This window comes from Nomascus leucogenys, chromosome 4, assembly GCF_006542625.1.
Source record: "Nomascus leucogenys isolate Asia chromosome 4, Asia_NLE_v1, whole genome shotgun sequence".
In the NCBI taxonomy this organism is placed as follows: Eukaryota; Metazoa; Chordata; class Mammalia; order Primates; family Hylobatidae; genus Nomascus; species Nomascus leucogenys.
The window spans coordinates 75,818,659-75,833,508 of NC_044384.1; the positions used below are offsets into that span (position 1 = coordinate 75,818,659).

Here is a 14,850-nt window from a genome sequence, read left to right on the forward strand (position 1 = left end):
TAGTTTGATTGCACTGTGGTCTGAGAGACAGTTTGTTATAATTTCTGTTCTTTTACTTTGCTGAGGAGAGCTTTACTTCCAACTATGTGGTCAATTTTGGAATAGGTGTGGTGTGGTGCTAAGAAGAATGTATATTCTGTTGATTTGGGGTGGAGAGTTCTGTAGATGTCTATTAGGTCCACTTTGTGTAGAGCTGAGTTCAATTCCTGGATATCCTTATTAACTTTCTGTCTCATTGATCTGTCTAATGTTGACAGTGGGGTGTTAAAATCTCCCATTATTATTGTGTGGGAGTTTAAGTCCCTTTGTAGGTCACTCAGGACTTGCTTTATGAATCTGGGTGCTCCTGTGTTGGGTGCATATATATTTAGGATAGTTAGCTCTTCTTGTTGAATTGATCCCTTTACCATTATGTAATGGCCTTCTTTCTCTCTTTTGATCTTTGTTGGTTTAAAGTCTATTTTATCAGAGACTAGGATTGCAACTCCTGCCTTTTTTTGTTTTCCATTTGCTTGATAGATCTTCCTCCATCCCTTTATTTTGAGTCTATGTGTGTCTCTGCACGTGAGATGGGTTTCCTGAATACAGCACACTGATGGGTCCTGACTCCTTATCCAGTTTGCCAGTCTGTGTCTTTTAATTGGGGCATTTAGCCCATTTACATTTAACGTTAATATTGTTATGTGTGAATCTGATCCTGTCATTATGATGTTAGTTGGTTATTTTGCTCGTTAGTTGCTGTAGTTTCTTCCTACCCTCGATGGTCTTTACAATTTGGCGTGTTTTGCAGTGGCTGGTACCGGTTGTTCCTTTCCATGTTTAGTGCTTCCTTCAGGAGCTCTTTTAGGGCAGACCTGGTGGTGACAGAGACATAGATCAATGGAACAGAACAGAGCCCTCAGAAATGATGCCACATATACACAACTATCTGATCTTTGACAAACCTGACAAAAACAAGAAATGGGGAAAGGATTCCCTATTTAATAAATGGTGCTGGGAAAACTGGCTAGCCATATGTAGAAAGCTGAAGTTGGATCCCTTCCTTACACCTTATACAAAAATTAATTCAAGATGGATTAAAGACTTAAATGTTAGACCTAAAACCATTAAAATCCTACAAGAAAACCTAGGCAATACCATTCAGGACATAGGTGTGGGCAAGGACTTCATGTCTAAAACACCAAAAGCAATGGCAACAAAAGCCAAAATTGACAAATGGGATCTCATTAAACTAAAGAGCTTCTGCACAGCAAAAGAAACTACCATCAGAGTGAACAGGCAACCTACAGAATGGGAGAAAATTTTTGCAACCTACTCATCTGACAAAAGGCTAATATCCAGAATCTACAATGAACTCAAACAAATTTACAAGAAAAAAACAAACAACCCCATCAAAAAGTGGGCAAAGGACATGAACAGACACTTCTCAAAAGAAGACATTTATGCAGCCAAAAAACACATGAAGAAATGCTCATCATCACTGGCCATCAGAGAAATGCAAATCAAAACCACAGTGAGATACAATCTCACACCAGTTAGAATGGCCATCATTAAAAAAATCAGGAAACAACAGGTGCTGGAGAGGATGTGGAGAAATAGGACATTTTACACTGTTGGTGGGACTGTAACTAGTTCAACCATTGTGGAAGCCAGTGTGGCGATTCCTCAGGGATCTAGAACTAGAAATACCATTTGACCCAGCCATCCCATTACTGGGTATATACCCAAAGGACTATAAATCATGCTGCTATAAAGACACATGCACACGTATGTTTATTGTGGCACTATTCACATAGCAAAGAGTTGGAACCAACCCAAATGTCCAACAACGATAGACTGGATTAAGAAAATGTGGCACATATACACCATGGAATACTATGCAGCCATGAAAAATGATGAGTTCATGTCCTTTGTAGGGACATGGATGAAACTGGAAAACATCGTTCTCAGTAAACTGTCACAAGGACAAAAAACCAAACACCACATGTTCTCACTCACAGGTGGGAATTGAACAATGAGAACTCATGGACACAGGAAGGGGAACATCACACTCCGGGGACTGTTGTGGGGTGGGGGGAGGGGGGAGGGACAGCATTAGGAGATATACCTAATGCTAAATGACAAGTTAATGGGTACAGGAAATCAACATGGCACATGGATACATATGTAACAAACCTGCACATTGTGCACATGTACCCTAAAACCTAAATTATAATTAAAAAAAAAAAGGGTTGAAATAGCAACATACAGATTGGGAGAAAGACCTTGGTTAAGGAAAAGTCAGTCAAGTAAATAAGTTGCTGATTTTGAATATAAGTTTGTAATAGTTCACTTTTTCTTAACTGTTGTTCTTGATAGTTCAGATTTCATTGTGAAGAGAACATTACAAAATACCTAGATTTGGGTATATCTAAAAAAATAGGGCAAGGAAATGTTGGATGTTGGGAAGGGTAGTTGAAGCAATATATCATGGAGACTAAGCTGTATAGGGGAAGAATTGAAAAAATAAAGTGACAAAATAAATGAGTATTTTATGATGTTTAAGGAATAGTGATATGTGTGAATAAGTGAAGACCTGTAGTCATAACTGAGGTGAAAAGGGAAGGGCAGAAGTTTGTGATCATAAGAAAATGTTTCAATTTTGGATATCTAGCATTTGATAAACTTGTAGACAAATAATTTTAAACATGGAACCATGGGAGTGGAAAGCTGAAGTGGAATGGTGCTGGGGTCACTGATAAAAATAATCAATAATCAGAAAAGCCATATGTTAAATGCATCACGTTCATGGGAACTAATGACAACTTTGTGACAGGACAGAGTCATTTTGGTGTCAACATTCTGAATAAATAACAAGGACTGGCCTGGAAATATGTAAGTAACTGTTAAGGTTTGGCTCCGTGTCCCCACCCAAATCTCATCTTGAATTGTAATCCTCATAATCTCCACATGTCAAGGGAGGAACATAGTGGGATGTGATTGAATCATGGGGATGGTTTTCCCAATGTGGTTCACATGATAGTGAGTGAGTTTTCATGATATCTGATGGTTTCATAAGTGTTTGACAGTTTCTCCTTTGCACACACACTTTCCTGCCACCTTGTTAAGATACCTACTTCCACTTCTGCCATGGTTGCAAGTTTCCTGAGGCCTCCCCAGCCATGCAGAACTGTGAAACAATTAAACCGCCTTTGTTTATAAATTACCCAGTCTCGAGTAATATCTTTATAGCAGTAAGAACAGACTAATACAGTAAATTGATGCCAGAAGTGGGTTGCTGCTGTAAAGATACTTGAAGAATGTGGAAGTGACATTGGAACTGGGTAATGGCCAGAGGTTGGAACAGTTTGGAGAGCTCAGAAGAAGGAAGAAAGATATGGAAAAGTTTGGAGCTTCCAATTGTTGAATGTTTTTGACCAAAATGCTGATAATTATGTGAACAATGAAGTCCAGGCCAAATTGTTCTCAGATGGAGATGAGGAATTTATTGGGAACTAGAGTAAAAGTCACTCATGCTATGCTTTAGCAAAGAGACTGGTGGCATTTTTTTTCCCCTGCCCTGGAGATCTGTGGAACTTCAAACTTGAGAGGTATTTAGGGTATCTGGCAGAAGAAATTTTTAAGCAGCAAAGCATTCAAGACAAGACCTGGATTATTATGAAACCATTCAGTTTTATGCATTCCAAAGATATGGCTTCAAATTGGAACTTTTGTTCAAAAGGGAAGCAGAGCACACAAGCTGAGAAAATTTGCAGCCTGATGATATGGTAAAAAAGAAAAACCCATTTTCTGGGCAGGAATTCAAACTGACTGCAGAAATTTGCGTAAATAATGAGGAGTCTAATGTTAATCATCAAGACAATGGGAGAAATGTCTCCAGGGCAAGTCCGAGACCTTCACAGAAGTTCCTCCCATCACAGACTCAGAGGCCTAAGAGAGAAAAATGGTTTTGTGGGCCAGACCCAGGGCCCCACTGCTGCTCTGTGCAGCCTTGAGACTTGGCACCCTGTATCTCAGCCATGGCTAAAAGGGGCCAACATACAGATTAGGCCATTGCTTCAGAAGCTGCAAGCCCCAAGCCTTGGCAGCTTCCATGTGGTGTTGGGCCTATGGCTGAGCAGAAGTCAAGAATTCAGGTTTGGCAACCTCCAATTAGATGTCAGAGGATGTATGGAAATGCCTGGCTGTCAAAGCAAAAGTTTGCTGTGGGAGGTGGAGCTCTCATGGAGAACCTCTGCTAGGGCAATGTGAAAGGAAAGTGTGGGTTGGAGCTCCCACACAGAATCCCCACTGGAGCACTCTCTAGTGGAGCCAAGAGAAGAGGGCCATCATCCTCCAGACACCAGAATGGCAGATCCACTAACAGCTTGCACCATGCACCTGGAAAAGCTTCCGACACCCAACGGCAGCCCATGAAAGCAGCTGGGAGGGGGGCTGTACCCTGCGAAGCCACAGGGGTGGGGCTGCCCAAGGCCATGGGAGGCCACCTCTTGCATCAGCATGACATGGACATGAAACATGGAGCCAAAGGATATTAATTTGGAGCCTTAAGATTTAACGACTGCCTGATGGATTTTGGGCTTGCATGGGGCCTGCAGCCCCTTTGTTTTGATTAATTTTTCCCATTTGGAAAGAGTGTATTTACCCAACCCCTGTACCCCCATTGTATCTTGAAAGAAACTAACTTGTTTTTGATTTTCCAGGCTCATAGGCAGAAGGGACTTTCTTTGTCTCAGATGATACTTGGACTATACAATATTGAGTTAATGCTAAAATGAGTTAAGACTTTGGGGGACTACTGGGAAATCATGATTGGTTTTGGAATGTGAAAATACATGAGATTTGGCAGGGGTCAGGGGCAGAATTATATGGTTTGAGTCTGTGTCCCCACTCAAATCTCATCTCATATTGTAATACACATAATCTTCACATGTCAAGGGAGGGACCTAGTGGGAGGTTATCGGACCATGGGTGTGGTTTCCCCCATGCTGTTTTCATGATAGTGAGTTAGTTCTCACAAGATCTGATGGTTTCATAAGTGTTTGACAGTTCCTCCTTCGCATGTACATTCTCTCCTGCTGCCTTGTGAAGAAAGTGCCTGTTTCCTCTTCCACCATCATTGTAAATTACCCAGTCTTGAGTAGTATCTTTACAGCAGTGTGAGAATGCACTAATACAGTGACAAAGCATATAAGTGTGTAAGCTTCAAAGCATCAAGGGAATTGACACAAATGCAAGATGTAATTATCAATATGCAGCAATTTTCCAAGCACCAGCAATGCCTTATCCCACCTGCCATATTTGAAATGTGTGGAGAATTTTAAATTGAGCATGGAAATGGCCTAAGGAAAAACAGGTTTTCAAGGAGTAGCCAAGTTCTATTTTAAGAAATAAAAAATCAAATGATTGAAGATGTTGGAGAGTCTGGTAATATCAGAGCAAAAGACACACAGGTTTCAATTCAGCACAGCAATGTAAGTACTAAAAAGAGAGCCAGGAGAGGTAAGGATTAGAGATTACAGTTTAGACAGACAATGGAAGAACACTTCAAAATATTCCAAAAAAGATTAAGCTCCTACAATCATCAATATGAAGAGATTACACACAGGCTTCTGCAGAGTAAGCCTCAATCTAAATAATATTAACGCTATCAAGAGCTAAAATTGATTTACTTGGCAAACAGTATGAGATAGTCACTACCTGAATCACTTGGCATGGATGAATTCATTGATTGCTTTTTCAAAGTTGCCTTGATCTCTGGTTGATGTGGAAATTCTTGCCTTTCTGATAATTTGCATCAACTATAGATTGAGGTTAGAGAGTCACAGACTAGCTAATGAGTTATTCTGCTTCACCTCATGCCAGTCATGAAGCATGAAGAGGGCTTAAGTTCTCAGCTTCAGTTTCCATATGTGAAAATAAAGATGATAGTCATAGGGCCATTATATAGGCTAGATATAAAGATAATCTAAGCTAGAATAATACAAAAAATTAAATTTATATCACTTCCGTTCAAGTGAAGATCATTAAATGCTGGCTACTTTTAATTAGCCAGGAACCAGGTTGTACTTTTACACGCTCATTCTAGAATTGTTTACTTCCCCTGCTTTGCATTTGGATGTTTTAAGAAACATGACAAATGTGTTTTTTGAATCTCTTAATGCATTTATAATCCTGTTACGAATATTTTTAAAAGCAAGTCTATTCACATTTTTAAGCATTTTTCTTTCTCTCTTTAATTCACGAATAATACATAACATTTGAAGAAAAACTAAAAATTATTGATAGATAAAAGAAAAAATAAAAATTAAAAAAATTATTCTGAATGTATTATAAAGAGATTATCTGTACCCATAATTTTTAGGACCTTTCATATACCTACTGTGCAATATTTTTTTAAGCTTATTATTTCCTGTGAATTAAAATTTTCCAAAAGAATTAGTACAATTTTATTTAAAGTGATCCAATTTAAAAAAAAATTTTTTAATAGGGACAAGGTCTCATTACGTTGCCTTGGTTGTTCTTGAATTCCTGGGACCAAGTGAGTCTCCTGCCTTGGCCTCTCAAAGAGTTGGGATACAGGTGTTAGCCACCATGTCCAGCCCCAGTAATTTTAAAATGCTTTGTGTTATCTGTGTTCAAATAACTCTCTATCTTGATTTTCTCTTTTAAAAAGACATGACATAGATCATTCAATTATGTAAACCTTTAACATATCTTCTTTCTATCTTTACAAATCTCCACAGAAATGCATGTTTTGGAATTTCTACTTGGGACAAATTATTTTATTCTGAAAGCAGAACTAGCCTGAAGATGTTCCTTTCAACGTGTTCAACATAAGATCAGGGCGGGTCAGAACCATCTCCTAACATCTGCTTGATTATTTCCAACGGGAACACGATTACTCAGAACGTGTGCTCTAAAGGGTTTTCTAGAAGAAAACTTTTATACCTACTCAATGGCCAAAGGCAATCATTCAACAGTGTATGAGTTTATCCTCTTGGGGCTCACAGATAATGCAGAGCTTGATGTCACTCTCTTTGGTGTATTCCTTGTAGTATACTTCGATAGCTTTATGGGTAATCTTGGTTTGATTATGCTAATCCAAATCAGTCCTCAGCTTCATACACCCATGTATTTTTTCCTCAGCCATCTAGCTTTTGTTGATTTTTCTTTTACTTCATCTGTCACCCCAAATGCCTTGGTAAATTTTCTGTGTGAAGTTAAAAGTATAACATTTTATGCATGTGCCATTCAGGTATGCTGCTTCATCACATTTGTAGTTTGTGAATTATATTTGCTCTCAATCATGGCATATGATCAGTATCTTGCCATCTGTAACCATTTACTTTATGTCATTCTCATTCCTAGAAAACTCTATATTAAAATGATTGCTAGCACGTATGAGTATGGATTCACTGTGGGACTTGTACAGACAGTGGCAACATTCTACTTGTCTTTTGTGACTCCACCGTGATCAACCACTTCTACTGTGATGAAGTTCCTTTAGTGGCTCTGGCCTGTTCTGACACTCATCAAAGAGCTGATGTTGTTAATCATTGCTGGGTTCAATACTCTCTGCTCTCTAGTAATTGTGCTGATTTCTTATGGTTTCATTTTCTTTGCCATCCTGAGGATACATTCTGCTGAAGGGAGACAGAAAGCATTTTCTACCTGTGCTTCCCACCTGACCTCCATCACAATATTTTATGGAACAATCATTTTTATGTACCTGCAGCCCAAGTCAAGCCATTCCCTGAATATGGATAAAGTTGCTTCTCTGTTTAATGTGGTAGTGATTCCTATGTTAAACCCACTGATCTATAGCCTAAGAAATCAGGAGGTAAAAAATGCACTAAAGAGAATTATAGAAAAGTTATGTTTGGCTATAAAATAACCTAAAAATCCCTAGACAGAGGCAAAACCCAGGACTTTGAGTTGTGTCTTATCTAGAGTCACATTGGTGGTAAATGACAGAGCCAAATTCCATAGTTTGGCTGCTCAAAATCACTCAGGGTATGTTTCATCCACTATGTCGTTCTCTGTAGTTTCCACGTAAAATGCATTGGGTAAATTTTATGTCATTGAATTGTAAAAGAAAAGGAAAGAGAGAGAGAGAGAGATAATCTTACTCCTCTCTGAACAACACAGCTTCATCAATAATGAAATAAACAGCATTGGGAAATAGCTGTTTTATTTAAATCATGTGCGATATTTGAATTATATTAAAGTTCAACATCTGTTATCTTACATTTCAAATTTGCTGCACAGATTATCTGGAAAGAATGTCAAAATTTAAATAGCAAGGATGCTTTTCTTGGTTTTAAGACTGGATAATTTCCTTAGCACTCTACTTTCTCTGCATTCTACTGGGAAGGGTAGCACTAGCAGTTACCAAGAATTCCGTATCCATTTGGACAACTAGAGCCATTTCACACCCTTATAATTCACTGCCTGCTCTATATAAGCATCTGATTAGTAACTGGACTCTTCAAACAGTTTGACTAATAATTTTAGCTTTTGTGATAATCAACTGTTGTTATTGGTAAATTATTTCACATTTTGTACCTAGTTTCCTCATCTTCAAAATGCGCTTGTAGTTTCTAGCTCTTGGACTGATTGTGAAGATTAAATAACATTATAAATATAGAGCTTTGCAAAGTTCCTAGCATACAGCTGTTACTTCACATATGGTGTGTATTACACTTAATTGTTGACATTGTTATTATTTCTCTTATTTGGCCTTGGATAATAAGGTAATAAAGTTTGAGATAGCTGGCAATATGATATTCTTTATTTTAAAATCAACAAAAAGAAAATATAAAAGTTAAGGAGCTATTTTATTGTGCTATTTTAAAATAAATTTAATTCTTTTAAATTTCATCGTGTGTGTGTACCGATAGACATATTTTAAAATAATTTTTTTAGGCTCCTTCATAGTTGTTACTTAAAATACGCATTTTAAAAAAATAAAACCACTTTTGTTTAATTTAACAAAGACTAGATTAGTAAATTATGAATTTATTGAGCTCCTAATTTTTCAAAGTACGAATGAGCTACCAACTACTGAGTGCTTTTCTTGTATCAAATTCTGGGTAAAGTGTTTAAAATGGATTGCCTCAGCTAATTTTTATAACATTGGATGGAGATGAGTATTTATTCAAGGTGGACCACTAATCAGTTGTAGATACAAAAATAAATTATATAAAAATTTTGTTTACAAGAAAATGTATTAAGGGTCGTTCACCAATAATAATAAAGTTGATATTTACCAAGGCTCTTTTCGGTGCCAGCCATCATGCGAAGGCCTTCACACATGTTTCTACTACATGCCCATACTGCAGCTTGTGCAATAAGTATGCTTCTTGTTTTATAAGTAATTTGAGCTTTACATATTATACACTAGAAGTATCAAAACTCAAATCTGGGGCCAAATCTTCCTGGAATCAAGCATGTTCTCCACTGACCTTAGACACGGCTAAAGACCTATATTTTTTGTCAGCCTCTGTATTCTGTACCCGGATACAGAAACATCATAGAGATCACAAACAGAAGGATGACAAATACAAATATTAATTTAAATACGCCTGGAGACTGAATAGTGTTTATTTCAATGTTTAGGCTGAAAGGCTGGTGTTTCAGGAGATGAACCCAGTGACCTGGAGCAATTTTCAGATGATAGTTTTAGAGGCTGCACAGAACTGCATGTATCCACTCAAGAATAAACAGAAAAAATATATCTATTGAGTAAAGTTGAATTTCTTAGCTCATTTCCCTTAGAAAACCTAGGTTTATCTCAATATGTGATTGTTAATAGTAGGGAATTATAACTCTCTAAAGACATGAAGAATTCAATTAATGTTTAAACATTGCTACTGTAAATAATTCTATGAAGTAGGCAGGTGCAGTGAAACCACAGAAGACCGTTGTCCTCCAGGTGAGTTTTCAGGATTTATAGACCCGAATCTCACTACCTGTAAAAAGAGAGACTGTCTATGACTCTTTTATTTGTCATGGCTCTGGTATGTGAGAATATTGTGTATATCCATCCATATAAATATACACTCACAAGACAAAGTGTGGAGAGTAGAAAAGCCAGGTTTCTCTGTTAAACTTGTTTTAAAAGCCAGGTAATTCACTCCACTCACAAGGTTCTAAAAGCACCTCATGGTAGCATATCTGAGTCATTTATAAAGAAAGTACAGAAGAGGAAATAATCACAGTATATTGCAAACCTCAAATTGTGTTTTATGTAATGGCTGCAAGTATCATAATATCCTTGTAAAATCAAAAAAATATAGGATAATTTTAAACTACTATTTTTTCTGAAATGTCAAAATAATAAAAATATAACATATCATTACTTTTTGATCATATGTCATCATCTACAAGGGTGACTGAATAAATAGCAGGCAGAAATAAATTACATAATAACCTAGGATAATTTCTAATTTAACAAATATGCAACTACAATGAAGGTATTTATTTTAAAAAGTTATTTCTTATAAAATATGTTCTTCCAATTATATTTTTTAAAAATCTGATAATGACACATTTAAATCCAATTAACCTCATTCTTAACACCCATGGTGTTAAAAAAAATTCAGATACACCTAAATTTGCATTTAGAATTTTCAAATTGCTAGTTATGTGACCTTCAATTTAGAAATGAAACTTCACACCTATCTTATGTTTATTTGATTGTAGTAAGTAGGACTACTTGACTAATTAGCCTTGGAGACCTTAAGGAATTTATTTTTTAATAGACCTTAATGAATTTATTTTTTAATAGTTGGTTTTTTAGTTTTATTTGGTTTGGTGTTTTTTTTTTTTTTTTTTAGACAGAGAGAGAGAGACAAGGTCTCGCTATGTTGCCCAGGCTGGTCTTGAACTCCTGGGCTCAAGCAATCCTCCCACCCCTTGACTCCCAAAGTGCTGGTACTACAGGTGTGAGCCACTGTGCCAGGCCAAATAAATTCATTTCTAACTTTATATAACAAACATTTATATACCTAAGGCTTCCAAAACACTTATTATCACTGGATATTTTTCTAAGCATTTCATAAATATTAACCTGCACAATCCTTAAAAGAAGAGCAATGAGTTAGGTCCTATTATTTCCTAGACTTGGAAAAAAAGTCACACAAAATTTAGCTCAATTTTCCAAGGTTGCAGAGCTAATATGAAGGAAATGGTGTCCAAACTCAATCTTGTTTCAGCATCCCAAACTCTAACAAAAACATGCTGCTGCCTTTGATTTAAATACACCTATGAGTGTTTGCATATATGAGTGTGTCGCTGTTCGTATTTGAACATGGTTTCAGTGGTCTGCCAAGACTGTGATGGCCTGAATTGGATGCTTTAATTCGTACTGATTTTTCATGATCTGCCTGGCTTTCGTAGAAAATGTCAAGGTCTGTTAAAGTAACAGCTACATTTTCAGTTCATTGGGAAATAATTACAAGAAAAAGTTTGATTTATTTCCTGCTTGTTTAATAAAGTTTTCTTATTTTTAAAAATTTTAATATCTGTAAGTTTTCACAACCTTTATCCAAGGCTTTCTTTGAGGCATCTTTCACTTCTTTGTTCCTTAGACTATAGATTAGGGGGTTTAACATGGGGATCACCACTGTGTAAAATACAGAAGCCATCTTGTCTGTGTCCAAGGAGTGATTTGATTTGGGCTGTAGGTACATAAAGATCAGTGTGCCATAGAAAATAGTGACAGTCACCATATGGGAGCCACAGGTGGAAATGGCTTTGTGTCGCCCCTGAGTAGAGCGGATCCTTAGGATAGCGGCAATAATAAAGATATAGGAGGTGAGGACAATGGAAGAGGAACAGATCATATCAAAGCCAGCAAAGGCAAAAATCAGAATTTCCTTCATGTGTGTGTCTGAGCAGGACAGAGCTAAGAGGGGGAGGTCATCACAATAGAAATGGTTAATTAAGTTTGGGCCACAGTAAGTCAGACGGAAAGTGATAACGGTGTGGAAGAGGGCAACCAGGAAGCTGTATATATATGGAACTGCCACCAGTTGAATGCAGACTCTTCTTGACATCAGTGTTGAATAATGCAGGGGACTACAGATGGCGACATAGCGATCGTAGGCCATGGAGGCTAGAAGGAAACACTCAGTGATCATGAAGGTGAGAAAACAACCCAGTTGGGTTGCACAAGCATGGAAAGGAATGGTGTTGCGTTCCACAACAAAATTCACCATCATCTTCGGTGTAATAGCAGAGGAGTAACAAAGGTCAACAAAGGCCAGGTGGCTGAGGAAATAGTACATAGGTGCGTGGAGTCGAGTATCAATCTTGATTAAGGAAATCAACCCAAGATTGCCCAGCACTGTGACCAGATAGATAACTAAAAACACCCCGAAGCACGGGGCCTGAAGCTCTGGCCGGTCAGTTATTCCTTTCAGAATGAATACAGTGACATAAGTGATATTAACTTCAGCCATTTATCCTAGCAGGTTTTGTAGATTTTGTTGCAGTTGAAGAATAAAAATGATACTTCTCGTGTTCCCTGTCAGTGTTGGGTAAAGGTGATCATTGTTGTCTTCTTGCCTTGAATCATATCATCACGTGGGCAAAAACATAACATCTTACCTGTCTAATGACAGAGGCCAATCTTGCCTGAGGGGGGTCTTTTACTTGCAGAATAGTCTTCTTAAGAAATATTTTGCTTTGTAATCTTAGAAAATAAGACAGAATGTTGGTTAAAATTGTATAGTATGAAACCGCTTGTGACAACTGACACTAATATTTCAATGTTTTTGCTGCCATTAAAAATCTTATATATTTTCCATGCATATATAACAGAACAAAAATATTGAATTTATAGATGTGACATTTATATTTATTTTTCAGTTTTGTGCATACTTCCATAAAATATGTCAAAAATAGATCAAAATAATTTTAGAGCTGCCATGAACTATTCAATTTGTTATATTCCTTCCCACATTTATATAGAATAAGTAATTTATGCTATAGAAATTGAAAGAAATTTGATCAGAAATATGAGAAAACACACAATTTTATTTACATATGAATTAAAAAGACATTATTTTTCCAATTCAAAATTTAACATATTTGGAAGTGTGTTGCCCAAAGAGTTAACACAAATCAAATAGTTTATCCAAATTTAACATATTTGGAAGTATATTGCTCAAAGTGTTAACACAAGTAGTTTATCATAGTTAAATCCCATGTAGATAAATAATTTCCTCCACAAATGTGTCAATATATTTCTAGGGCTTAAAATATCCAAGGCACTTACTCTAGTTGGTTGTACTTTTAGAAACATATTCTAAGGATATACTCAGTTGTAAAAAGTTTTATGGAAACATATACTGGTGGGTGGAGTTTTTGATGCATCTTTTAGGATAATTATAATTATTTGTATTTCTACCAGCCCTGAAAAAAAGAGGATTCATCTTGTTAAGCCCAATATTAGCCTATTTAAACTTTAATTTTGGTCCTGGCTTTATTTTTCAAAAAATAGAATCATGAAATATTAACTAGAAAATGCTTTGAGAGATCATCATATCTAACCACTTTGTCTTTCATATTCCATTGATTAGTACTATTATTATTTTATCTATTGCAATTGAGTGATGTCCTTATCAAATATTCTGAGTGCATTACATGAATTAACTTAAGATAGTCTCTTGCTTACCCTATGAGGAAGGCTTTCACCCATAACTGCTTATAAACGTTGGAAAAATCCAACTTTCTGGTGATGGTCACAGAGTATTAGTGTGACTATGTATAACTGACAGCAGAGCCCGTATTTCAGATCATCCTTATGCTGCCGAAGTGTAGTGGTTTGTTCCTTAAGCTTTAATCACAGGGATGGAAGAACAAGGCTAAAGTGTCAAACTAAATGTTTAAAGCTTAGAGAAGACAAACATGAAAACTGTAGTTTTCCAAAGATTGCTAAGTTTTTCATATACTAGGTCAAAATAAAATAGAAGACTCCTAAAACATATATATATATATATATATGTCTATGCATGTATATATATGCATGTCTACACACACACACATGCGTAGACATATACGTATATACACATATATATTGCTATTCTCAGTAAATAACTGTTTCATTCATGAATATTCAAAAGTGAGAATTATCTGACTTACATATGGGACTTGAATATGCTCAATTTTTTTCACAAAGGATTTTATGTCAATTCTAGCTGTGAAGTTATAATTTGAACCCTAATTGAGGGTAATTATAAGGCTATCCCACAATGTAAAAGTAAATAGACCACCTTCACTGAAAAATAGTGTCAGGGAAAGAGGTTTATCTACCATTTATTTCATTTTATTTTTTACTTAATGAAGTCCATCTATATGTTAGCACTTCTTGTGTTATTGCTTTTATGTAACTTCAAGATTTGTGATGGTTCCAAGGTACCTGTCACACCAAATGAGAGAAAGCCACATGAGAAAATAGATGTATCAGTAAGAACGTTAACTATGGTGGACATGTGCTATTAGGTAACATGGAATATTTAAGTTTAAGTAGGTACATACACCACATTATGGTAGAAAAACAAAGTCCACAGAGAAGTTGCATATTAAACTGGAGTTTAAATTCCAAATTCAATAAACTTAAAAATCACGTAGAAATAAAATTACTTATAAAAGTCTGTTACAGTGCTCATAAAAATACAGCATTTATGGTTCTGCATCTACCTGACAACTCTCTACATTATTTTATTAATTCCTCTAAGTTTTTAAAAGCAGTTTTTCTTCATAGCCTCCAATTCATTTGTCTGGGTTTTTCTGAAGTAATCACCATCCCAAAGTCTCACCACCCATTTAGTCATTTTCATA

At 36.3% G+C, this 14,850-nt stretch overlaps 2 protein-coding genes across 2 annotated transcripts; one reads left to right on the forward strand and one right to left on the reverse strand.

The window, feature by feature from the left end:
* Window positions 1-6,958: 6,958 nt before the first annotated feature.
* LOC115834698 (olfactory receptor 5AL1-like) lies at window positions 6,959-7,897 on the forward strand. Its single transcript, XM_030810118.1, is given in 3 exon segments — window positions 6,959-7,448; window positions 7,451-7,535; window positions 7,537-7,897. Coding segments are annotated over 3 exon segments (936 nt in total).
* Window positions 7,898-11,492: 3,595 nt separating this feature from the next.
* On the reverse strand, window positions 11,493-12,467 carry LOC100601901 (olfactory receptor 5R1). Its single transcript, XM_003275285.2, has one exon. It carries the CDS (start codon window positions 12,465-12,467, stop codon window positions 11,493-11,495), a length of 975 nt encoding a protein of 324 aa, XP_003275333.2.
* Window positions 12,468-14,850: the final 2,383 nt, after the last annotated feature.